Source organism: Lissotriton helveticus, chromosome 7 (assembly GCF_964261635.1).
Source record: "Lissotriton helveticus chromosome 7, aLisHel1.1, whole genome shotgun sequence".
In the NCBI taxonomy this organism is placed as follows: domain Eukaryota; kingdom Metazoa; phylum Chordata; class Amphibia; order Caudata; family Salamandridae; genus Lissotriton; species Lissotriton helveticus.
In genome coordinates this window covers 1,451,518,546-1,451,546,257 of record NC_136068.1, presented here as the reverse complement: position 1 = coordinate 1,451,546,257, position 27,712 = coordinate 1,451,518,546, and the positions used below count along the sequence as shown (strand labels likewise).

The following is a 27,712-nucleotide window of genomic DNA, read 5'->3' as shown; positions in this document are numbered from 1 at the left end:
TTCGGTGCCGAAGTTTTCGACGTCTAACCGGATTTTGTGCCTTTGGTCGGCGTCGGTAGTTTAGGGTTCTTCTCCCTCGGCGTCGATCGATCCTTTTCGGGGACGATTTTCGACGACTTCTGCTGTTCAACAGCTCTCGGCGCCGGGGACTCCTTCTCAGAGGATCCGCTGGGCCTGTGAGTACTCGCGGACGCCAGGTGTTTTGGCGTCGGCGCTTTAGGGGTCTTGCCCTCGTTTTTTCGAGACTCAGTCTCTCGGGTTCTTGGGGGCCGGAGAGTCTCCTACCTTATCAGAAGTCTTCGTGTAATCTGTCTCTACGACCGTGTAGCTGTCGTCTTCGGCGGCAGCGTTGTCCTCTTCCTCGGAAGACATCCCCAGATCGTAGAGGGACGGAGTCGGGGCCTTCACCTGAAGGCTGGCGTGCGCTACCCTCTGCCTCTCTCTCACACAAAGGGTCTTCGGGGTGAAGGCGGAGCAGGCGTTGCAGTCCTCGCTTTCGTGATTTACCGGTAGACAAAGGTTGCATACCGGGTGCTGGTCCTTCTGCGCGTACTTGTGGTGGCAGTTACGGCAGAACTTGAACGGCATGTTGTCCATCATCGAGCGCTCAGGGCCTCCCTGGTCGCGTGTTCGTCGAGGATCTTGATGAATTCTCCTTCTCCTTTGCAGACTCCTCGTCGATGTAGTCTCCTGGAGTCTTCAGATGCCTTTTCCTTGCAATTTCTCCATTTTCCTTTCTTCTTTCTCCAAAAATGTCTGGAGCCCAAACGGGAATGATCCAGACCTGACCGCGGAAAAAAAGAATCTGAAGATGGCGCCCAAGAGTGGGAGCTTCCGCAGGAAGCATGCCGACGTCACCGGAAATGCACCCAAGGAGGTGTGACGCAGACGCCCACCTGGGCTACGAAAAAAAACAAAAAAAAAAACAAAGAAAAGATTACGAATCCGGACCCAACCACAAGACCGCGGAATAATGCACAGCATAGAGAATCCAGTAAGATTCACGCTGCAAAACTTTCAGCTGTAACAATCTTCTAACTAACCAACATAAAAGTCAAACAAATCAGGAAATCAATCAATCAGTGAATTTATAAAGCGCACTACTTACCCGTGAGGGTCTCAAGGCGCTGAGGGTCTCAGGGGAGGGGGTGCTGCTACTGCTCGAAGATCCAGGTCTTGAGGAGCTTCCTGAAAGTGAGCAGGTACTGGGTCTGCCGCAGGTGGGTGGGGAGGGTGTTCTAGGTCTTAGCGGCGAGGAAGGAGAAAGATCTGCCGCCGGTGGTTGTTCGTTGGATGCGCGGGACGGCGACGAGGGCGAGGCCAGCGGGGCAGAGCGGAGCTGGCAGGCAGGGGTGTAGAAGTTGAGTCTGTTGTTAAGTTAGACTGGTCCGGTGTTGTGGAGTGCTTTGTGTGCTTGGGTGAGGAGCTTGAAAGTGATCCTCTTGTTGACGGGGAGCCAGTGCAGGTGGGAGGTGATGTGGCTGTGTCGAGGGATGTTGAGGATCAGGTGGGCGGAGGCGTTCTGGATGCGTTGCAGCTGTTGTAGGTGTTTTGCCGGGATTCCTGCGTAGAGTACGTTGCCGTAGTCCAGCCTGCTGCTGACGAGGGCTTGGCTCACCGTTCTTCTTGTTTCGGTCGGGATCTACTTGTAGATCCTGCGGAGCGTGATGTAGCAGGAGGAGTCAGCGTTGACCTGCTTTGATATGGAGAGGGAGGAGTTGAGGATGAATCCTAGGTTGCGTGCGTGGGAGTCGGTGCTGTTCCCAGTGCGGTCGGCCACCAGGAGTCATCCCAGGCAGAGGGGGTGGGGCCAAGGATGAGGACTTCCGTCTTGTCAGAGTTCAGTTTCAGGCGGCTGCTCCTCATCCACAGGAAATAGAATACATAAGCAGCATTCTCACAGCAGAATTTTAATTATATCGCTTTGTGAAAGGAAAGCTTAAAAATTCTAGTGCAAAATAGCTGAGACGAAATGGTTAATTATTTGTAGTCCTGGTTCTGCATCAAAGGAATCTTCAGTGAAGTCCAGATGTGGGCATTAACCCCGGAACACGTTACATTCATAATTGTGCTTTTAACAGTATATACGGTGTGACAATGTCAATATTTTCATATGTCATAACACCCCCTTCAGAAGCCTAACAAGGGCAAAGTATTTCCGAAATGTAGACAACTGCTTCTAGTTTCTATCCTCAGTCGGGGTTAGGGTCTGCACAGGGCACCACAGCACCCTCTTCTCATGACAATGGTATCCAGTAGGCAGACTGCAATCCTGGTCTTCCTCCCAGGGCTCCCCAAGATGTATAGAGTCCCCATAACTTCTTTTCACTCGAGCGACTGCCTGATCAGCACAGCAGCATGTCCCTCTTCATCGAGGCTCCCTCTGGCATACGGGGTTTGCTAACTTATACACCACACGGGCAACGGCCCTATCAACAATGTCACACTTCACAGCAAATTTCACAACAGCCCCTCTGGCATACGAGGTCACCAACTTGAACCTGCACATTGGCAATGACCAAATCGCTGCAGCAGCTGCCTCCTCACACCTCACTGTAGGTATCCATGCAACAAAATCTCCCACTGGACCACCCCTCCCTCCGGCGCTCTCCTATTCCCAACATGGCTCGTCTTGGTAAGCAGGCAGGAACGGATGCTCCAGGGGCAGGTAGTCTTGGGAAGTCTCTGGGTGATGTCCCCTCACCCAGCTAGGAGTCTGGCAGGCCTTAGCCTCTAGCTCTGGTCACAGGCAAAAGTCTTTCAGAGCTTTGCCTCTTCACAGAGCCTGTCTGGCTGGCTTGACTGTAGACAATTTTGAGGGCCACAAGCTCCCCATCTTTTAGTCCATTTGCAGACAACAAAATGTGATTTAGCGTCTGAATCTAAAGTTTGTGTTGGGGATCAATCTGATTTCTTTAATGTGCCCTCTACCCTGCCTTATTATCAGTCACAGCAGGAGCTACTACAAAGCGGGTAGCCCCACAACACAAGCCATTAGTGACTAGAGGTTCACACCTGGAGGTCAGCCACAGTGATGTGTGTCAAAAGTTTACCCCATTCCCTCAGCCCTACCCTGTGTGATTCTTCCTGAGATAGCCCCTATCCAGCGATCCCTTTCTGAATCAAAGTACCCTTTAAAATGTGCTATGGAGCCTGACAGGAATGCAGCAATCTGTTGGGGATTCATCTACCCGAGTCAGTCCTGGGTCGCCCCAAAACGGACCCAAGATTCTTCCTTGTATTGTACCATTAACAGGCACACATACACCCAGCACATGCATACAACAGACCTGCACTGCACAACACTTCATATTAACTTAATGTAAGTCAAGGGTAAGTTAAGCACACAACAGCCTAACTTTACATGAGCGAGCTGGTAGGCCTCATTTGAGTGACCGATAAAAAGGTCATTTTACTTCTACTGATCCAAATAGGATATGTTGCCACCAACGCGCTTGGGCTACTTACAACCTGGGAAAGGCAGTAGCCTTTCACCACTATGAGAGTAGCACTTTTGGCCCCTCCCAGCAAGACTGCAACACATGAGACATGCTATGTTATGCTGCACACCCATAATCCAAGTTCACCAATGACAACAAAAATCAGCTCTTGAGCACCCAGGGCAGGGGTAAACGTCATTAACCATACGAGAGACTTCTGTCCCATAGTTTCCACAAGTATAATCCTGAGATGAACATCTGGAGACCAACAGAAGAGACATGCGTGACAAAGGCAGTGAAGATGGGGTCCTTTGAGTGAGCAGTGTTTCCCCATAGTAGGACTGAAGGGCTGTAAGGCTAGGTTAGCTGCTTGGATATCCCCTTAATTGTCACAACAGCACTAAGTAAGTTTATTTTTGGTCAACCAGTGTGAGCAGTGTTTCCCCATAGTAGGACTGAAGGGCTGAAGGGCTGTAAGGCTAGGTTAGCTGCCTGGATATCCCCTTAATTGTCACAATAGCACTAAGAAGTTTATTTTTGGTCAACCAGTGTGACTATTCTGTATTCAGGTATGCACATGATTAATGTTCCACTTTATGCTCAATAGAAAACAGTTGAAAAAAATAAAACGTTGGCCAGGTGGCAGATGCCAGGAACTATCAGATCGTTATCCTTTTAATGTTGTTGCATACAAAGCACAGGGGTGAAGTAAATAGTAATACACAGTTTTTGAAACAAAAATATCCTGTTCAGGGAGGCCAGAGTTCTGAGAAAACTTAGGGCGTGTCAATCGGTTCTGAACAAAATGAGTAGACAAACTACTGCTCTGTTAAAATGTTTCAACAAGCTCGCCCCTACAGATAATCTCATGTTAGAGACATTTAGCTTGGTTTACATTTTCACAAAATTAATAGTCACTGCAGTTTGTCGACGGTCTAAAATAGCCAAAGGAATAATCAAACGCTGTAGCTTACTTACGAAGCTCTGACATCTTTTGTAGACTTCTGCAAATTTGTATGTTTCTCCCCAAGCCGCTTGACAAGCGCAGCCAAGATTTTTCTCTGATTTCTAACTGCATCATCCAGGAACTGGTACCTGTAACATTGATAAAGCACTTCTGTTCACTCAACTCCAGCAAAGCACTGAAAACTTTACACTAACACACCTGGACACCACCGTTGGCCAGAGATTATGGCTCCACAATGCATAGTAGTAGGGTTTGAATCATAACCCCAGACATTTTTACAGGAATATACAGGTTTATATTAAGACCGTAATCCCAGTAAAGTAGCAATTTGTTTTTATATATGTATTTCCATAATATTTTACTTTATTATACTTTGCTCCCAGCAAATACTAACTAGGTATGCCATGCCTTGTGAGCTAACAGTGCTCACAAGGCATGGCCATGCCTAATTAGTAACTTGAATGTTATACACCCTGCCCTCAGAATATGCAAAGCGCAGCCTTGACCCTGTTTAGCAAGGCATGGTCATATGGTGGGACTTAAAGCCATGCCCTGTACTCTGTCCCCCCCAGACCTGGCTGTGCTCAGCAAGCATAGGGTGCACAAGAGACTGCAGGGCACATCTATTGACCATATCCAAAAAATAGACTCTGCTTCAAAGGCCACATTGTAGTGCAGTTCCTATATTCCCAATAGGCTCTGCACATTGGAATAACATATCCTATAGATACGACGTGGGACTTATGTCAGTAGGTCTCTATCGAATATACTAAACTTAATTGTGAGTGCCAGCTAGCTCAGAAGTCACTAGAAACTCTCGAATTCACAAGAAGGGATTAGTTTCAGACAACCGAATAAACATGACAACTTTGTTTCCCTAGGACTGGAATAACTATCTTCAGAGTCGTGGAAACAATAGATAAATATATATTTCACTCAGTCTATCGTGCATGCTTCATTTCTACAGAGTTTGCAGAGAAATAGTGAGACGGGCGTTTTGAATAAAAAGTTTATTGAACAGTCTTCTTTCTCATGCAAGAGAGGTGAACTGCTACAATCGTTAGAATGCAAAGTATAACGCGTACAGCGAGAATAGTATTATAAAATAATACTGTAATACTGTTGGTTTCTAAGCCATATAAAAATACATACATAAATAACAGGCTAAAATACTCAACTGGTGCTTCTAAAATACGCCTACCCCACTGTACCTAACCAAGATCTAGAACATGGTCTTTAGCATAGGTTTAGTTTTTTGCCAAGAATCTACCAAAGGTTTCGCTAGGTTCTAATCGGCTCCATACCTTAGAATGAAGGAGGTCTGGTATCTTTGTTCCGGGACTCGATTTCCCAACACCCGCAAGGGGAATCAAACACCGGAGCTGGATTTCTCAGCAGAGGAGGGCAGCTTCCTGATCACTGCGTCAGCTGGAGAGTCGGCTTCCTTCGGCACTTGCTGTAGCGAGCTGAGCCGGGCAAGTAGGTGATCGAACGGCTCCGAGCCACCGTGCTTTGCGATAGCAAGTGAAGGTATATTTATACCTTGAAGGGGTTTAGGAATGCCATGTTTGACGTAGAGTCGGGCATATGAATGAACCCCTAGGGAATAGTTGTTCGTTGCAAAGTAACTGAATTCTTGGAGTAATCAATATTTAAGCAAGGGGAAGTCCTTAACAGCTTAAGCTGGTTTTCCAAGAAATCGTCGTGACGTTTGGTGAACGAATAGAAGTAGCCATGCCTGTATTTGGGTTGCATGGGATATGCCTAAATAAGGGCTTGATTTCTATGCCTATATAAGGGCAACGTGAATTGTACCTATATAAGGGCATGAATTGTGAAAATCCATTCGGAATCTAAAACGCCATACAACACCCACTCCACTTTCTTATGTACGACATTACTAATTTCTAAACACGTTAAACATATCTAAACATGATGTGTTAAAATCCACCCAAACACATAAAAATGCAATGGTACTGGTTGTACACAAAAGCGCATTGGTGCTGTACGCGTTAAAAGCAATGTTTCATTCTAAGCATATAGGTGACATTTGAAAAATGCTATCTTGAATGAATCACGAAAATACATTTTATGAAATGGCTCGTAAATACAGAAAAGAAAAGGTGAAGAAACCACTTCATGTCATATTACATATAACTGTTGGTATGAGGACAAGATCAAATATTGTCTCTGGAAGTTTTTTTCAAAGAATTCCAGTTCTCTATGAATAGTTCTACTTTAAGCAGATTACTTCGTGCGAAAAAAAAGTAAAAACAAAAATTTGGAAAAGAGAAAAAAATGTATCATAGGAAAAAAAAGAGTTCCAAAGTTAGAACTTTGTTTTGAAAAAATGAAGGTCGAATTCAGAGTCTCTCAGAATACTGTGTGCCAAATCAAAAGTCAGTGTTCTTGTTTGGAAAAAACATCAAATCTTCTAAGTCTGTAAAAAAGTTGTCTACCATTGTAGGTGAAAGTTGGATTACCTCGTTAAGAAGATCAACTACACATAGATGTGACACATCGCTGCCAGCATTGGTCGCATTAGCAATATTCGAATTGGAAGGTACCTGTGTGCCTGTCGTTTCTCTTACCTCAGTAGTAGCATTGTGCGTCTGAGATCTCAATGAATGCAGTCATCAGAATTGGTAGCCACTGGGGACAACACAGTGCATAGGCCGTTACTGGTTCAAGCAAAGTATCAACATCCGTTGGCACGACTGATGGGAGTGTCAGACAGGTGTCGGGCACGCATTCTTCTCCGCATGGCAGGCAGCATAGAACAGGTAAGATGCAATCTTGCCAAATTGGTCTGAATGATAGAAACGAGGTGTTATTCAATTCTCTTAGACTAGGTGGTCCCAAAATTTGGACAATGCGCTCATGACACTTCATCGCCACTAGAGTGGTCTCCACGGTGAACTGGGTGTTGGTTGTGGATTGACTTGCCATATCGCAGCAGTAGGAGCAAAAATAGTATCCCTGGAGCGAGTCCCAAAATGAGAGGCAATCCGCCAGAACTGGGTGTTGGTTGTGGATTGACTTGCCATATTGCAGCAGTAGGAGCAAAAATAGTATCCCTGTAGCGAGTCCCAAAATGAGAGGCAATCCGCCAGAACTGGGTGTTGGTTGTGGATTGACTTGCCATATCGCAGCAGTAGGAGCAAAAATAGTATCCCTGCAACGAGTCCCAAAATGAGAGGCAATCCGCCAAACACAGAGTGCACGAAGTTTGGAAAGACTGCTTCAAAAGGTGCTGACAGTCCCGAAAATACTGTCTTAAACATGTCTGATACGAGTGGTATTGTTGATGTATTTAAGATACGACTTAACAGTTCCAAGAAATGTATAGGCAATTTGTAGTTAAGAGGGTATGTATCTCTGCAGAAGTCCTTGCGACTTCCAAATCATAGGTCTCTTTGGCCGAGGTCAGTGGCACAGTTTTCGGTAAAAGAATGGCGTTCATTCTGCTTAAAGTATCCATTAGTATAGAAGAGATGTTCAGTGAAGGCCATAACGGCAACTCCCGGTCTGTCTTGGTTTTCGGAAACAATACTTGCAAACAGCAAGTGACCCTGGCTGACACAGATACTAGATAGGGTAAACATGGCAACATGCCACAGCAGCTGTGATCGTTCAACATGAGGTAACTTCCATTAGAAAGCTGTCCAAAAATTGGATCAATCACCGCAGCTGGGGAACCTTGAACGTGGCAGGATAAGTTGTTGGAGGAACCATCGCAGGCCTGTGTAAATTAATACCCTGACAAAGGAGAGAACCACTTAGTGCGTTTTCACAATTTTTACCACTAAGAAACACTTCTTTTCTCCCACTCCAACATCTGTGTGTGTACGGTAATTCTCAGGATGTCTTGATATATTCTTTACCCAACCTTTCATATGTGCTTGCTGGTATGTGTTTTATGCAATATTGAAAATGGAAAATTGTAATAGGCAGTGATTGTTCCGTGGATAATCCATTCTGTGGCTGGCTTTTCAGCGACAGTCAATGGCAATCTTTCCAGTTTTTCAATGCGCAGCACCGTATAGTCTGCTCCCCTCTGTGCCAGTTTGATCTGTTTATCAGTGAGATTGAATTCTGAAAACAGTGACGTAGTATTGATTAAACGCCAAGGCACATAGCCTGAACGAAGGTTTTGTAACGTCCAGCCTAATAGCCTGATAGAACGACTGACCATGTTGCAACATGACCAAGTCCTGTTCCAGGATGTCTATGGCAGAGGATACTATGCTGTCCGAAGAATAGATCCTGGACGACAGTCGTTAACCCATTGTCAACTACAGAGAGTGTTCTCTAAATGAATACGATCAATTTCTCCTATTCTTTCTGCAGTCTCTGCTCGCGTAATCTTCCATGCTTCATTATAAGCAGCATAGATAGCGGCATATATAAAACGTTTAGGGCGCAGTTTTCTTGGTCCTAGCAAGAATTCCAAGATCAGCGCCATCTTTAAGTAAAGATAAGTGTTGTTTTACATACTTTAGTGTAGATCTATGTAGCCATTCAAGGCACAGCTTCCCTACACTGTATGTTGTTACTATTCCTGGATGCTGTCTCTGAACATATCTTGGATCTGGCCTAGTGAATGTGAACCTCCGTGTTTTACTCGGGAATCTATCTTGACAGTCGTTTGTGTCTGTGGGCCAGATTAACCATTTTTTCCAATCTGGATCTGTTCTGTTGTGATGCAAAATAGTATGTACGTCGACCTCCCCCTCTGAAGTGTTATTGCTATCAGGTGTAGGTGTAGGTATGGACGGATTGTTTAGGTCTTTTATCTTGGCTAATCCAAGACAAGATATCTGTTGGACAGTGTCATTCAAAAACATAATTTGCTCTGGGATGATGTAGGCTCTAAATAAAGCTTCTATCCCCTGCACTTGCCAATCTTTTGTGCCCCAGACAGTTTTTGTCTCAATGTTGTCTTTCCAAAAGTCGAAACCTAGTGAAGACAGCCAAGCATAAAAGGCTGCAGAATAAAATTTGTTTGGTATTTGTCAACATACTTTTCGTTCCTGTCTTAACATTTTTAAAGTAAAATGATTCAGGATTGGAAATATTAAAACCTGATAATTATGGAAATTTTCCCAAAAATGTTTTTGAGCTACCCTTTGGTGGTGTAGGACAAAGTTCCCATTGGTTATACATCAATACATTTCTAGGATTAGCAGATTTGTGCAAGAAATGATGACGATAATGTGAGAAAGTGTCATGTTTCTTGCATGGGTATGCCCCCACTTTTTGCTGAATTGCTTATGTACTTTGACTGAGTGTGCCCCGGGCTCCTCCCAACCAGGTGCCCAGGGCATCTGTTCCTCCCCTAAAACTGTGTTGAAACTAAAACCCAATTGGCATCTCTGGCCACCTGTCAGCCCCTAGTAAATGGTACCCTAGGGACCCAAGGCATGGTGACCAGAGAAGACCCCTAAGGGCTGCAGCACTTATTGTGCCACTGTTAGGGGCCCTGTGCCCTGACACACACACACACACACTGCCTTTGCAGGCTGAGTGTCTAAGTACAGAACTAAACAGAGTTGACATGGCACCTGTGTGCCATGCCCACAAGCTCACTGCCCTGGCATCCATCAGTCACCTCTCTAGCTGGGTGCCCTATGCCAGTGGTGTGGGCACAGGTGCATGAGCTATGTGCCCCTACAGTACCCAGGGCAATTCCTGGGCACTGTAAGTGCTGTGCTGCCATTAAGAGTATATGGTGCTGGGAGGTAGTCATTACGTACTACACAGCACCATGATGGCTTTACTGAAGACTGAGAAGTTTGATATCAAACTTCTCAGCACATTAAACCCGCACTGATGCCAGTGTGGGATTTAAAGTATAATGAACGACAGAGGGCATCTTAGAGATGCCCCCTGAAACCTAGCCAACTCCCAGTGTCCTGACTGTGAGGCTGCCACCACCAGATATGTTTCTAGGTCAAGACCCTGCTGCTCTCGGGGGACTGAAACAATAAACATCCTGGGACGAGGTGCCAAGCCTCCTCCCCCAGGATGGGCAGAAGAAGCTTCAAAGGCATGCCAACTTTGTGAGCTTCTCCAGGCCACTTTCTATACTCAGCAACTGGCCACTGCCGGTTCTGACCCCTACTCTGTCGGGAAGAACGGCGGGAAACCCTAAATGAGGAAAGGGAGGAGTGTGCCAGTCTATGACAACCCCACCCCTCAGGCGGAAGAGGCGAGGTGAAGCACAACTCCAGGATCCCGTCATCTTGAAAATGGGGAGCCCTGCCCAATCACAGCTAGGCTCCTGCCCCCCTACCACAGGAGAGGCGTAGGCTAGGGGGTGTACCCACCCCAGGACAGGGACCCATTGGTCCCTGCCCTTGCCCTAGTATTTAGGGGCACCCTGAACCTTCCTTCCTCAGATCCCGATTACAACAAGAAGAAGAACAAGAAACAAGAAGACCTGCTGTGCAGCTGCTAACAAAAGTACGACGCTCACGGACTTGGGCCCAGAACATTACAGGCCTGTTGATCCTTGAACCTGATCCTGCGAAACTCCGGGGTCTCCTGCGGACAGCAACCTCGACAACCCTGGAGGACCTGCCTGCCTTGAACCTTCCAAAAGACTGGAACTCCCACAAGCAGGGGTTCTGCTCAAACAGCAATACCCCTGGTGTCAGCCAGGAACCGCAAATCCAGCACACACTGCACCCGCCAAGCCCGGCCCGTGTCTGAGTGACCCAAGACCACGAGGACGTCCCCCCGGTGACTGGAACCCGAAGCCCAGTGCCAAAAGACTCTCCTCGACAAACCAGACGACGCCCGCAGCCTCAGAACCAGGAACCCCTCCAACTGCGACCAGCTGAGGGTAAGATTTCCTGAAACCAAAAAGACACCCCTGCACCCTGCGCCTCCCTGTGTCTTCCTTTGGGGTACCTACCTCTTCTCCAAGATCCCAACTTACCTCTCGAAGTGGTGGTCGCACCTGAAGAATCTCCGTCCCCGAGTCTGCAGCCTTTGTTCCCTTTGGATAACATTGAGCGCCAGACGGCTCAAAAGCACCCTGCACCCAGCCGCCCAAGTGCCGCTGGAAGTGCAACAACTACCCTACTCTACTTAAGTGGAGAAGTGTGGCTCAATGGTTAGAGCAGGCAGACCTTGATGCAGAGCTCTGGCCAGGGACCAGGGTTCGATTCCCGCCTCGGCGGGTCTCCGGCCCATTAATTCCCCTGACTGGATATTCTCGCCTCAGTGCCTGTTCTGATCATGGGTCCCACGCTGCAACTCTGGGCAATAGCTTGCTTAGTCTCCACAACGGCCCCAAAAGCACTGGGATGCCTGGCTGCACCTGGGGGGTGCCCAGGAGTGGACATTTCCCAGGAAAGCCAGGAAGGGTTCCTAAGTGGTATACGGACAGCGCCGGGACACCTCCGGTGGAGGTAGCTGTGCGCTTTACAAATTCCGACATTTATTACTTCCCCACTTGCCCTGAGTAAGTGACCAGGAGCTTAGCTCCCACAGCCGCGTGGCCTGCTTGCTTGCAGCCACAAACCAAAGGCCCCCTACCCTCCATTGGATTGCATTGGGCCTACTCTCTCTGCACCCGGCTTCCCCTGTGCCGCTGAGGGTGTAACTACTGTACCTTTCCGACTCTGGGAGATCTCAGAGTCTATGCCCAGAACCTTAACTCCACCAGTCGAGTACTCACCTGAAAGCCGATAACTCATTTTCCTTCCATAGCTTAACATTGACTGGTTTCACTTGAAATTTCTTCAAAGTGTGGAGTTTTGAAACTTTAAAGTATTTATCTAAAATCAGCCTAATAACGAATTCCTCGCCTGTGATCAGGAGAGAAGCCAGTACTGTACCTTTTAGCCCAGTACTGAACCAAGAAAGTAATCCTAACTGTACTTACCCGTACCCTGAATTTTCTTCCATAGGAATCCACTGACTGTTTTTCTGTGAAGTTTCTTCTGAGTGTCGTACCAACTATCAAACCGTAATTACTTACCTGTCTTACGTAGAGGTCCCAGTGCTGAACCTAGGCGTCCAGTACTCGATTACAAAAGTAACGAGAACATACTTTACCTGTGACTTGAATTTCCTCCCATAGGATAACTTTGCCTGGTTTTCACTGAAAAGTTTGCACTTATTGGTCAACTTTGAAAATACAATCACAACTGTAACCAAAATGCTTTCACTGAACGGTTTACAGCTTAGGTCCCGGGACTGAATCCAGGATCCATTCCTGTGGTTAAAAAAGTAATCCCTAAAGTAATCAACTGCATTTATGAAGTAAAAACCCATTGAGCTCAATGTTAAATTGTGCTTAGAATTGTGTTGCCTATTGCAACCACTGTAGCTATTGTACTTACAAAGTCTATTGCCTTTCTGCAAAGTAATTACCAAAAGTCACTAATATAGAGAAAAGTATTTTGATACCGGTTGGTTCTAAATTAAAACAACTATATCTTTTGATATAAAAGCAATTGGCCTAGAGTTCAGTTCTTGAGTGTGTGAAACCTTTTGCTGACTGAGTGTGTACAACAAATGCTTTACACTGTCCTCTGATACTGCCTTACTGCTCGACCAAGCTACCACTTTAGAGAGTAAGGTTATATCTAACTTAAAACTGTCATACATCTGGGGACTCTATACACACTGTACCTTACTTTGGTCCAGTATATATAGAGCCACTTTTACACAATGATTATAACAATTCATTTGTTCATAATCTGATGAACCTTCTAAGTATTCATGATTTGTAAATACAGCAGACATTTCTAAGTCTGACATCATATTATTAACAGTTTCGAAGTCCCAATCATCAGAAAAGGTACTGGATGAAACAAAGTCATTCAAGGAAATCTTGAACTGGTGTGGAATCTTTAACAGCTCCGACGGGCCAAAAATGTCGTAATCAGTTCTGTCCCAAGCTATACCTCCTGGTATAGGAACGGCTGTGATGTTCACTGATGACGAGTCTCTTTGTTCACGATGAGATGATTTGTGTGGCTTGAGTAGTAAGTTGATGTTCTTACTTGCTGTGTCCTTTTTAACATATCTTCCATTTATCAGCATTCCCAAAGTTATTACCAGAGTCAACCAAAGTAGAAGAAAATGCACACCCAACACAATCCAAAGTTCAATCCATGGTGAAACCAGATAAGTCTTTTCCAGGTGATGGAAAAAGTTCTGTTGCTTGTTCTTTCAATTTCTTTTTATGGACGTCGTTTCAGGTTCGCTGGGATCCTCGGAAAACATATCAAAGTTAATGAAATAGCCAGAGGCAGTTCTATCAATTGTTGGGATTGCATCAGGATTCGTTGAAATCGATGGAACCACTTGATCACGTGTTACATTTGTGTAGTCTGATGCTACTTCGTTGTAGACCGGTGTATCTTGACTAACTGTTATTTGGGTCTCAAGAGGCACCAGTTCCATAGCTTTGTTGCATTGACCTTCATTTCACACTACAGATTCTTCAAAGGTGATGAGTCTCTCAGTTTGAACCTCTTGAATAGTAGCCAGATTAGGGCGTCTGCTACATTGGCGGAGTCCACTTGGCCTACTGCTTATGATTGGCCACATGATGTGGTTTGACCAGGTCGATGGACACAAACCGGTTCTCCTTTTTACCTTGATCCGTGGATTGCTAGGACAGGTACTGGTTGCCTGTAAGGCGGCTCAAATTCCTTCTTGTCCGCGATCTTCTCTCTGACTAGATCACCAAGCTTTGGGATCCAGACAGGTCTTGCTGGGACGGTCGGTTTCTCTTCAGTGGTTGTTGGCTTCAGGAACACGCAACTTTGTTTCTTTCTTATTTCATTTAGGTCCTGTAAAACAGCCAAACGGTCTTTGATATCAAAGGGTTTTTGGTATACCACTGAAGTCTGACAATCTAGGTCCGACATGATCATTCTGGTCCCAAAAAGGACTTCATATGCAGTGGTACCCCCTAGAGAACTTCTTGGCAGATTGTTAAGACTACGTTGGACATTTATTAGACGTTTGACTCACCTGTCACACGAACCTAATACCCTAGGCGGTTATAGATTGCTTTATGTCCCGTTTTTTTCTCTCCACTACCAAATTTCCCTCAGGATGGAATGGATTAGAGTACCGCAATGCAATGCCCAGATTGGCCATGGCCTCCTTGTAAGCACGAGAGCTAAACGCAGGAACCTGGTCAGAATGTAGCGTGCCGACTGCGTATGTGCCGATAAAGACTCGCAAATCTTTTAGAACAGTTTGAGTGTCAGCCGAGCGCTGAGGCCACATCCAAATGAACCTTTAACACAAATCCACCGTGACTATGATATATTTATAGTTACCATCCCTCTGTAAGGGACCGCAATGGTCCAGGTAAACAAAAGCTAATGGTTTATCTGAAATTTACAGGGGTGTCTGCGCAGGACGTTTCACAGTAGAGACTTTCATTTTTTGGCAGACTTCACATTCCAAAACAGTTTCTGGTCTGTTTCCTCATGCGCGACTACCAGTATCTCTGTTTTAATAATGATACTGTGGCGGAAACACCTGCATGTGCAGAGGCAAGCCCTTCCTGAGCTACTAAAATTAGTCCCAATCTATATTCTATGTTTGGAATTACTCTAAACCCCACTCCAGGGATTCAAGCAAAAGGAACGTTGTTCGCTTCACTTATGTACGAGTATTTGAGTGGAAAGCCTTTCGATAATGTTTTACCACCGTCTTTGCTTGAAGCATTGACAGCTTGCATTATTTCGCTGTCTATTTCGTTTTTGAATGAGTGATTGCAGCTACGGAAGCCGTTTGCACAGCTGCCTTCGCGGCTTCATCAGCCAATGAATTCCCTGCAACGTGAACGCCATCACGTTGATGACTCAGCGGATGTATCACGTGAGTGTTTTGTAGTCCTTATCGTAACTGAACTACTTGTTCCCAAAGCAATTTATGCTTGATTGTGCCACCATTTGCATCTTTGTAACCGGTTTGAATCCAGTTTTGCAAGTATTCATAGTAAGATTGGACACAATAATGCGAACCGCACACTATGAGTGTAGGGAATTTGATTTCCGTATTTTCAAGCGCCATCTTGAATGCTTGTAGTTCATCTCGCTGAGCTGTACAATCTCCTAGAGATTGTGTTTCAGTGACCATTGGTCGGAATTTGCCATGGCGCCAACGACCTTTAACGATCGCGCACGCCGCACTATAGGCTTGTTTACCCCTTGTAGCGGGTTGAGCTGATCTGTCAGTATAAATTATATATTCATACTGCTCTAGAAGCAGAATTTCAGTAGGCAGAGGAAATTCTTCTTCATATTATAGAAATGCTTTGTGTTTTCAAATAAGGGTCAAAAACGTATTCAACGTCTGTTGCAGCAAGACAATTAACCCATTGTATCCATCTTGGATGTAAAGCTTTAGCATTCGGAATGCTCGCTTTCGTCACTGCCTCTAAAGATGGTACAGGTATAACGACCATAATGAGTTTACCTTGTGCGAGGGTTCTCTTTTGCTACTGCAGTTTGAAGCGCTGTCAGAATTTTTCCTGTTGAAGTAAACTTCATTTCTGCTTGTGTGTACAAATGTGATTTGTAAGCTATTGGTACTTTTTCTCGTTCGTTAAAAGTTAAGTACGTGAATCTGTATTGTCCTGGAATTATTCGTATCACTAAGTTGCGTACGTTTACGTGTGTTTGCAAATGTTTTGTTGCTAACGTCTGTTTGCAATGAACGCAATATTTCTGTGTGTTTTTGTGTCCAATTAACGGTTTTAAAATAAGGTTTGATTAATTCGTAGAGAAGTTTAACCCTTTCTGCGTAATTTGGAATGTATGTTCTTCTGAAGTTCAGGAAACCTAGAATCAGCGTTTTTGGAGGTTGGAGCAGCGCACATTTCTCTAGAACGTTTGCTGCCAGGCTTTTGCCGTCACTCGATAATTCATATCCTAAAAATAGGACGTTGAGACTGGCAATTCTCGATTTTTTTAATTGAATTTGTACCCTTCAGAGGCGAATCCCAATATAATTGTATTCCCCCTATTAAAGTGCCTATCCAAGTCCAAGTCATCGTCTGTTAGATAGAGGTCATCAACAGATGATAAGGCTTCATCATCATATGTCTGTAGTAACTCTGTTACTCTAGCTGAAAATAACCCCGGACTATTATTGAATCCCTGAGGGAGACGACAGAATTGACGCTGCATCCCCATAATTGAGAAAGCGGTCAAATACCCATTTTCTGGTACAATGTTTTGACAGAAGAAACAGTTAGAAATATCTAAAGTGGTTTTGTATTTCTTACGCACAATGTTATTCATTAATGCTGCGCTGTGTGCATTTTCTACTGCAAAAGTTTTGCAGCAAGAGTTTAAGTGTCTGTAATCCAATACTAGACGATATGTATTGGCTGGTTTGGAGACAGGAAACAAAGGATTGTTCATTGACGAGGTGCATGTTTCAATCACACTCTGGTATTTAAGTTGATCTATGATCTCCCTGACCTGTTTTTTTAACTTCTTGCTTAACTGGGTACTGCCTTTGTGCAGTTGGTTGATTTTTCAACTGGATTTTATGGTGGAGAGTCCTCATCCCATCCTACATGATTTTTATATAATGCAGGAGCCTGGGCTACTGCCCATTTCCTGGCTTAGGTATATTTTAAATAAATTGGAATGTGGTTGGAGAAAGCTGGCATAATGAGGTCTTCGCCATGTGGGCACTCCCGGACAAATTGTGGTGGCCAGGCTTGTTCAGCTAGAAGTATGTCATAACCCTTAGAGAGTCGCTCCCAAAAGAGTGCGCTTACTTTTCTTGGATTGTCCCCCTCCATCCGGAGTGTTATTTGATATAACTTATGTGGACAACTAACCCTGGTATCTGCAGTTTTAACTTGAATGAATTAATTCAAGTCCACTGTCTCCAGATGATCCTTCAATTTCTTGCGAGCTATGTGACTTCTGCTGCGCTGTCCAAAACGGTCAGAGCCCATTCCCCGTTCTTGAGTTGTGTCGTCAAGATCCTCAGCAGGTCTGATTTTTAGACCTGCTAATTTCATTTTGGTGAATTGAGGTTTCTTGTTTTCTGAACGTGCTGATCGTCTTTGGACTTCACGCGTTCTTCCTTGTGTTCGGATCGTCCTCTTCTTTTGGATTTCTGTGACGAAGTCTGAAAGGTACGAGAGGAACGTGCATCAGTATCTTTATATCTATCAGGTTTTCTCAAATTATCCAGGTTCCTGAGGTTACCTCCTTTCAGAGGGCTCCTTTTGAGGAGATCTACCTCTGGAATGAGAACGCTTCTCTTCAGAAGTTTGTTTAGTGTTCTCCCATTTCTTTTTAATAGGAGTAAGAGTGTTTTAGTAAAGACCTTTTTTGGATTTTCTGACAGTTGGGGTTTAAATGGATTCCCACCCAAGCGGCCTCTGCCTAATTCTTCATAGGATTTTTCAATTATTCTGGCGAGTTCTTGCGGTTGCTCAGTTACATCAAATTTCCTTAACTTTTTGCGGATCACCACAGATGCTGCTTCATCCTTAATATTAGTTAATATTATTGTTGAGACTGGTTTGAAATCTTTCAGTAATTTCATACCTAGATTTAAAGCAGGCTCTGTCCTGGAATAATTTTGAATCTGTTTCAGGACATCTGGTATTACCGCCATAGACGGAACACCGTGCGTTTTAGTGTAAATAGCAGCAAAGGCTGTACCGAAGTGTCGCAGTCCTCCAGAGGTGGTGCTCCAGATCGGTAAACAGATTGTTAAAATTCTGTGTTTCTCATGAGATGTAGTATAAGGAAATACTGCCTCGATTGGAGTAATTTTTTGAGCTATCCAGAATGGAATTTGTTCCAGTTTTGTAGGTAATTTACCAACGACTGAATGTAAAGTCTGTGGTGTAAATTTATTTGTATTCCTCCGGTGAGGGGGATGTTGTGGAATCATTATTGCCTGTTGGACTGTAAAAGTCTGCATGACATATTGAACCAATTGTCTATAGATTTTGATTAGCTCTGAGTTGAGCTCGTAGTTCCACATCTGTCATTTCATTAATTTCAGGATGTGGAGTATAGCTGGCTAACACCGACCATGTTGCTCCTGGTCTACCTAGTGGACCGAGCCTTGTAATGTGATTTATATGTTTTAGGGCGCCTTTAAACCAGAGCGCATGCTCCTGGTATGTTAGTGGAATTTCAATGTCCTCTAAAGGAATATATTCCTCTGGTGGTTCATCTTCTTTGTAGAAGTGAAACACATTTGTTCTTGGATCTGCTTCAGGGAAGATTATCCATGAGAAGAATACCTCTGTCTGGTGATATTCATGTGCCTCTATCACAAAAACTGCCCTACCACCTCTTGCTGATAGGCCATTTTTTATAAGTTTTATAGTGATGGCTCTCCTTAAATTTTGAGGAATGATTATAGCAGCATCGTCGGTTTCATTAAAACCTGTTATGTTAAAAGCTGCTCCGGCTGGATCAGCCGCAGCTCTAGGAGAGATGTTGTCCTCTTTTTCGGTCATTGTGAAATGAAAATTGCAGAGCAAGTTACAAGGCAACAAAGATAAGGTGCACAATATTTTGGAACACTGTCCTTCAACGTTGAACAAACCAAAAAGCTAATACATAGGATTTTTCGTCTGTTATGTATCATTTTAGGACCCTATTGTAAGTTTTCCGATTCATGCCCTTATATAGGTATAAATCACCATATCCTTATATTGGCATAAGAATAATTACCATATTTAGACATCGCTCATGCAGTCCAAATAAGGTAGGGCTACTTCCACTAGTTCCGAAAATCCACAACGATTTCTTGGAAAAACCTGCCTTCAGCAGTCAGGGACTTCCCCTTGCTTGAGTATTGATTTATCCAAGAACTCATGGAGTTTTCAAAGAACTGAAACTCTTTGATGACGTTATTATGTCCAACTGTACGTCAAAGTCGGCACCTTCAAGGTATAAATATGCCCACACTCGCCCAAGCAAACGCACAGTGGTTTGGAGCAGTTCAACTATCTACTTGCCCGGCGAGCCCTGCTACAGCAAGTGCCGAAGGAAGCCGACCCTCCAGCAGACACACAGAGGTGCTGTCTTTTCTCCTGCCGAGAAATCCAGCTCCTGTGTTTCCAAACTTCCCTTGCGGGTTGTTGAGAAATCGAGTCCTGAGACTGACCTTCTCCATTCTAAACTAAGGTACAGAGCTGATTAGACCTGTAGAGAAATCTTGCATCTAGCAGTTCATTTCTTATGCTTGAAAAAGAAGACTGTTCAATAAAACCTTTTATTGAAAACGCCCGCCTTTCTACTTTCTCTGCATCTGAATCGAAGCATGCATGAGTGAAATATCCATCTATTGTTTCCACGACTCTGAAGACACGTTTTATCTTGGGGAAACAAAGTTGTCATGTTTATGCGGTTGTCAGAGACTAATCCCTTCTTGTGAAGTCAAGAAAGTTTCTAGTGACCTCTGAGCTAGCTGGCACACAATTAAGTCTATTCGATAGAGACCTAGTCGACCTCAGTCCTACGTCTAACCTATAGGATGTATTATTCCAATGCGCAGAGCCTATTGGGAATATAGGAACTACACTACATGGCACCCTTCGTTAGGTAAGGCACTAATTTAACGCTAGATACTAGAGTAACTCAGTCGTGCTTTTCACAGAGATCCCTTTTATCCCGTAAAGACTCCAATAGACGTCTGGAGTGGGTTAATGGATAAAATATCCACCATAACTAAGTAGGACGAAAATCCTATGTATTAGTATTTGGTTTGTTCAACCTTGAAGGATACAGTGTTCCAAAATATTGTGCACCTTATCTTCATTTCCTTAAAACTTTCTCTGCAAAACTTGCAACAAAATGGAAGATAGCGACGAAGAGAACAGTGGAGCTGCAAGGACTAACACCCAACCAGGTTTAGACGTTCCAGGTCTCCAACAAAACGACCCGAATGCTATAATCATCCTGGGAAACGTGAGAAAAACCATAGCTATAAAGCTTATAGAAAATGGCCTATCACCGAGAGGTGGTACGGTTATATTTGTCATAGATGCACATGAATATCGGCAGACAGAGGTATTCTATTCATGGATTGTCTTTCCACAGGCAAATCCAACAACACGTGTTCCACTTCTACATGATGGAGGAACATCCAACGGAATACATTCCTTTCGAGGAAGTTGAAATTCCACTAACTTACCAAGAGCATCAGCTCTTGTTTAATGGGGCCCTACAACATCAAAATCACATTACCAGGCTTGGTCCACTAGGTAGACCAGGAGCTACATGGCCGGTACTAGCCAGCTATGCACCACATCCTAACATTGAAAGAATGTCTTATGTAGAACTGTTAGCTCAGCTAAAACAATTAATTAAAATACATAGACAATCGGTACAATATGTCATGCGAACCTTAACAGTCCAACCTGGTATAAGAATTCCACAGCACACCCCTCATCAGGGGAACACAAACAAAATCACACCACAGACTATACAGTCAGTAATCAGTAAGCTGCCTGCAATAAGGGAACAAATTCCATTCTGGTTAGCCCAGAAAATTACTCAAATAGAGGCAGTCTTTCCCGATAGTACACCTCATAAAGAAATATTCAAAGGAGCCATTTATGTTTGTTTATTCATGATTTAATTTTCATTAACTGTTTAAAATTTTAACTTTAAGTTCAAATAGTTAAGGTCATAACTTAAAAAAATTGGTGTCAAGCTTATAGGTTTTGGCAATGGCAAAACGTTCCAGAAGCTCTGTTTTTCCAGGGTTGGAAAATACATTAAAGAAAAGTGTTGTAGCAGGACTATCTCTAACACAGAGGTGATGTAAAATATATTTCCTAGAGGCTCATAGACCATGACAAAAAAAATCTTCTGCTGATGTTTATACAAGATAGCTCAGTGGGTCTATGTTTATCACTTACTGCAGGAAGCTGTATTTTATATATAGTATTGGATACAGCACAGGAAGCAGTAGGTGAAACTTCCGTCACATTTTTGTCGTACTTCCTGATCAATATTGTTAGACGGCTTTTACACATATTAATTGCCGTTGGACTTCCACTTGGTAGTTTATTGTGCTGGTTTACCATACAAAAAGGTATTGACATAAAAATAAGAAAAAGATAGTCTGATTAGTAAACAAAGAGGCGGGATCCGTTATTAATAGATAATAAAACTGTGATAGTAAATCATGGCTAACAATATAGTGGACCGTACATAGTTTATCATACTTATAATCATTTTCTAGTAGATTTACAGTCATATTAATACATTTGAAAAGAAATCTAAAAATTAGATTAGACTTAAGAAAACAAGCTTTTTGCAGATGTCCCCCACTTTTCCCCCAGTTTGGACTTCTAAAATCTGGTTTTCGACTGACAGTGCACTGAAGCCTACTTACCCTGTACAAGGATACATGTGAATTTGTAACCCTAATTGGTAAGGACTTTAACCCTCTTATGAGTACCTAGTAAAAGCTATCGGGGTACCCAGGGAATGGGAGTTAAAGCAGTTACGAGGGCCAGAAGCACTGGTTGCGCCATCCTGAGTGACCCAAGCTAATAGATGACAGCAGTACAACCTTTGCACACTGCATGAACAATGCAAACTTCTCAAACTCGACTTTGTGGCAATTTGAATGCACTATTTTTAATATATGCCAGTCACCCCTAAGGAAGGCATCCTCGGCCCAGAAGGCAGGGTGCATTATATTAAAGGTTTGTTTATATAATGCAAACTTATATGTCCCTTGAGTAGCCTTTTCCATTAAGGGCTACTATAAGTGATCAGAGGTCCGTGGTAACACGCAAATATGACATGTTTGGTATCAAACAACGTGCCTCATCACCCCAACATGAATCCAATGTCAAAGTCGATGTGACATGCACCCAGGTGGCTACCTTAAGAGGTTGCCCACCTGGATGACCAAGGCTCTCCTGTGCCCTGGTTGTCAGCCCGAGCTGTTGCCACCAAGACAGAAATCTGACCCCTGCTAGGAGGTGTGAGCTCTCTCAGGAGTAGGAAACAATAGCCAGGCCAGGAAGGGGGGTAACACCTCCCTTCCGGACAGAAAGGCTAGTGAAGTGGCACATTAAGATGGTGACCTTCAAAGCTTACGATGCGCCCGATATGCAAGCAGGCTGTCTCTCAAAGCAGGACACAGCCTTCACTCTGACCCAGGAACATTTGCACCTGGGCAGGTGGAAAAAATGTGTAGGCATTAGGTGTACAACCCAATGGTGGGCTATCTAGTCTGTACAGCGAAGGAAGGTTTCTACCATTTGTAAAAGCGGCAGAATAGAGGGCTCTGGGTAGAAAATGTGACACACGCCAGAGATGTGGTCATCTCCCGGGTGGAGTAGCCACTGGGGCTAGTAGTAAATTGGCCACTTTCACCCACAACACTAAATCGAAGATATAAGGGGCACCCCAGCATCAGAACCAGAGTTCTGATTTGAATTGCAACACAGGACACAGAAGAGATCAGAATCTGTGAAACAGGACCTGCACAAAACAGAGATGTGATATTCTGCACCTGTGGCAACCATCCTGCTACTGCACGACTGCAACTCGTACCGGATCAAAGATGTGTTCTCCCAGACAGAGGGACACCTTCAACAGCCAAAAGCAACTCCAAACTCCTTTGGTCTATGGGCACTAATACCCTGGAGTCCACAGGTAAAGACAACATACCAGAACCAAAGTAACATGTGCCCTCTACAGCCAGTCCGACCCCGATGCCCTACAGAGACCTTTAAATGTTTGTCAGGCCATTAATTAGTGAGAATGTATAACGAATAATTCTTTACCAGGCATTGGATCGAAGGACAATTTTATTCCTTTGAATCCTTGTTGGTTCTAGGTCATTGAGACACAGTACAAGATAGTTCAAAGAAGTTTTTGGATGAGGTCTTCGGTATGACTGATATGCATGAGGTCTACGAGTAGGAGTTTTACTCTGTGAAGGTGAGACTGATCTCTTTTGTTAAAGCATCATGGATAAGGTACTATATTCTCAGATATATTGATTATGAATGTATAACTTAAGAAATATTTGATTGATTCTGTATAAAAAAGTTGTTATTAAGACTTGCATTTGACCCTTTACACAGAACATGTAATTGGAGGTGGGTTGCTTTTCTTCTTTTTGAACGTCAATCTAGCAACCACTATCTTTAGTCTACGCTGCAACACGAAGGAACTGGCAGCACCTACAATCGACCACAGCAGGGGCCCCAATGACTACTTTTTAAACTAATTTCCTCACAAGCGCCATATAAGTGGCAAACCAGCTCGCCGCACCTCCCTATTCAGCATCAAGGATAGTCAGGACAACTCTGCACCCGGGCCTTTCGAGGCAGGTACATCAAATTGACTGTTGTGGTTTGATCCTGGGATCCGCATCTCCTTAACCCCCAGTGGGTTCCTCACAACTAAACCTGTAACTGACCAATTGTCACTAGTGCATTTTACTACTGACTGCATTGCTAATGTTTTGCAGTAGGGATTTGCACAGATTTAATTTTCCTTCTAAAATCCATATCTCTGGTTATACCTATCCGACTGACTTTGAATTGGTGTTTAAATTCATTTTAAAAACTCTGCTTTAGTTTTATAAATTGGTGTCCCATGGCCTTTTGAGTTCTCAATGTTGCCATGTGTTACTCTGAAACACTTAACACGTGTTCCTTTAGTAAAGCCTGACTGCTCTTTGCCACACTACCCGGACTGGGCGAAGGATTTGTGGCATTAGAAGGAACTCGGCTCAAAGAAGGACACAGGGAAGCAGAGTTATTGCCAAAAAACAGAATACAATATTCCAGAGGAAATCCCATCCATCCTTCAGCCAGAGGTTCTTGAGTAACTGACCAACTTTCAAACCATAACATATTCCACCAGCTGGGTAAGACATCCTAGCTGACATCATGATGTTCCATGCTCATGAAGTTGTGTTGCCTGGCTACATTTGCCCAGTTACCACTTCCTGAGGGTTGAGGCTAATTTCTTCTATTTTTGGGCCGGGACGCTATCTTACCCTCCTGTTTCCACTCACGATTGGAGGTTGACATTTCGATGAGTGCCCCTTTAGTGCTTTTTTGAGTAAGCACAAAGAGCCCCAAAGTGATGTTTGTCACAGCGCTTCTCCGATGGCCGAACGTGCACCCCTTGGAAAGCAGCTGGCTCAAGCGGCGCAGTGACCTGCATTGCACAGCTACAGGAACGTGGCAGTGCACTACGCCAAGATGGCCTTCCCAATTCGGCTGTGTCCCATCTAGAGCCATAGTCAGTTTCTCTTCCTCTGGCCTTCCTCTGCGTGTCTCAGCATGCCCTTTCAGCAGGTAATCTGAGTTATTGCCAAAAACCAGGATACTTTATTCCAGAGGAAATCCCATCCATCCTTTAAATGGTAAAGCAAATGTATTTTCAGAATGGCAGGCTCCCTGGGGAAAATTAGAAAAGTATGTCCTGAAATCACAACAGAAAACGTTTAAAAAAAAAGGGGACTTTTGACACAACTTGCAAGTTGTATTCACATTTTAATACCCTTCTACTGGTACCATAGGGACTGCTAGGGTCAACGAGTAATAGCCGGTGGGATTGGATCAATTTACTTTCAAAATCAAAGACCATTTTGTGGTCAATGAGCACATAGTTTTTTTTGGAGCTTAGTAGAGAGGACCTGCATTTACCCCCTCACTTCATCCTCTGCCACCCACTGAAAAAATGTACACAGATTTCCTGGTATCCATTCTCTGGGCTACTGAAGAATACAAAAAAAGTGATGGATGGAATGCTTGAATTAAGCTCAGCCATTGGTTACTCGGGCCGCATCGCAGTCCATTGTTATTTTGTACACCATTGCACTTCAGTTTGGACCCAGTCATATGCAAATCTATCTTGACTCTGCTCCAATGGGAACATTCCAGTCTAAACTGCCAGGCCAGGTCCTCCCTGAACCGTAACACAAGCAACGCAGGACAGGTTTTGCCTAAGTTAGGGCTCAGCAGCTAGGTATAGCTTGATTCCAGTGAGAGTGAGCATGGGACCTACATCTAGACATACCCATCCCACTTAGCACAACACTAAAGCATACAAAAGGTTATGGATGTAATGCTTGAATTAATCTCAGCCACTGGTAATTACTCGGGCCACATCCCAGTACTTCATTATTTTGTACACCATGCCACCTCAGTGTGGACATGCGCTGGCAGTTCAGGCTGGACTTTTACCTCTGGAGCAGGGTCAAAGTGGACTTGAAAATGCTGGGTCCAAACTCCGGTGGCATGGTGGGGGAAATTTGATGGATTGGGATGTTGCCCGAGTGATCGCCAGTGGCTAAGATTAATTGAAGCAGTCCATCATTCACTTTGTTTTTGACATCCTCTCGTTCAGGCATGAAAGCGTACTTAAAAAAAATAACTTTAGTGCTAGGCAAGCAAAGGAAATTCCCAATATGTTTTGAGCCTTTTGGTCACGCCAGGAAGTTTAGTATTGTTATTAAGCTAATTCCCAAATTAACTTTTTACTAGCACTCCGTTTAAAGCACTGCAGATATGCAAGTTGCAGCATGGTTTTAAATAGGAAATGCTACATCCCACAGTATGCCCTGAACTCACCACAATTTGCTCTGAGGCCACATTGGAGACTGACAATTCATGTAGATGTGTTAATGAAAATGCCGTTTTTTTTGTCTTCTAGATCAATTAAGATGCTGAAGTTCAGTTTAAAATTCAACTCCTGAATCAAACGGTCATATCATAACACTTTCATTTGCATATGCTTCAAAACCCACTATAGGAATTTGAAAAGAACATTTATACTTCTCACTCTTCCCACTGACCGACCTGACAAAAACTTCCAAAACTAAACTAGTGTGCACATTTTTATGGAAATACATTAAGATTTGGAAAAACAGTCCATTTATATAGAATTAAAAAATTAAAGCCTTATATCTACAGGCACTAGCGCTGGAATAGATTATATAACAGAGCTATAGCTAAATATGAATGCACCCCCCCACCTCCCATTAGAGCATATTTGGAACACCTGTTTATAAAAGGACAGTGAAGGGGCAATAACACTCTAAGGGGATGATGATCACCTGATAGATTACAGCCTTAATTCTAAAACTGGCTTATTTAACAGCACATTCTTTCACACAACTGTAAAGTGAAGAGGCTTTTGGTGTGTCCACTCATTCAATGCCCCAGGATCCCATGGAGGCCCACCATTCACACCGGAGAGGATAAAACAAAGCAGGGTCTTACTGGTGGTCTTTGTGAGATTGTAGCTGGCAGTCACGGCAGGTCAGGGTGTCACAGGTGTCGCAAAAAAGCATGAGAGGTTCTTGTTTGTGCACGGAACAGAAAACAGTGTGCGCTCCTTCTTTAGATTTTGACCCACCTAGAAGATAAAGCACCAAAGGACAAATTGAAGCACAGACATACATGCTTTGCTTGCCAGGAGAAAACCGTCCCCTAATTAGGATTCTTAACAATGGACACATTGGAGTTGCACATTAGATGCAACAAACAGGTGTCTGCCAGCAAAAGCAGATGGTATATACTTGCCAGAAGGAGCAGATGGTATATCCTTTTAGAAAGTCCCAATCTACCCGGTCAGAAACGAGTAACCGCTGTAGTCTTCATCCATCAACCATGAATGGGATAGTAAGCAATTAGAGTGTATATTTTAGAGTAGATATAGTAAGGTTCAAAGAGGGTAGAAGTATTGGATCAGAAACTTGAGCGGATGGCTCAAGGTCTGAGGGAGTCTCCTAAATGCTAGATTTAGGGGGCATTAAATGGAAGTAGCAGGTAAGGCCAATGGGCACCTCACCTGGGGTGACTATACCCTCTATTATGTCACACTCCTGTGGGAGGGGGCATAGTCTAAAGATCTAGCTCTGATTGGAGGAGTCTCCTCATCTTCAAGATGTAGGGGACTGAAAAGCTTGCTCAACTTAGCTGCCTCCTCCTGAAGGGTGGATTTGGCAAAGGTAAGCCACCTCCTAGTCCAAGTTTTCCCGTCGGTTCCCCTGTTCAAAGTGGGGGTATAAACCGGGGGCTGCTATCTGCTTCTAGCAGCAGAGGGTGCGGGTCGCATTACAAAGATGGCAGGGCTTTGGCCTGTCCCCTTCGAGCACTGGGCCCATCCCGGGGGAGGACATGTGCATTGTTTCTTGTCCTAGAGAGGAGAGGCTCTCCACCCATGGGTCCAGTAACATGTCTGTGTGGCAGGCTGGCTAAATCGGTGTGTGACAGGCTGCCTAAAGGCAATCAGTGACCACACCAGGGTCGGTACGTTTTCAAGGGGTACCTCTGAGG

The 27,712-nt window shown here is 44.2% G+C and overlaps 1 protein-coding gene across 1 annotated transcript in view; it reads right to left on the bottom strand.

Moving 5' to 3' along the window:
* Window positions 1-27,712, bottom strand: part of TRIM28 (tripartite motif containing 28) — a 678,597-nt gene that overhangs the window by 580,723 nt on the left and 70,162 nt on the right. The window contains exons 4-5 of the mRNA XM_078654815.1: window positions 26,654-26,789; window positions 4,419-4,535 (exon numbers count right to left, since the gene is read on the bottom strand). Of these exons, the coding sequence (XP_078510941.1) occupies window positions 4,419-4,535; window positions 26,654-26,789 (253 nt within the window). The remainder of the gene's footprint in view (window positions 1-4,418; window positions 4,536-26,653; window positions 26,790-27,712) is intronic.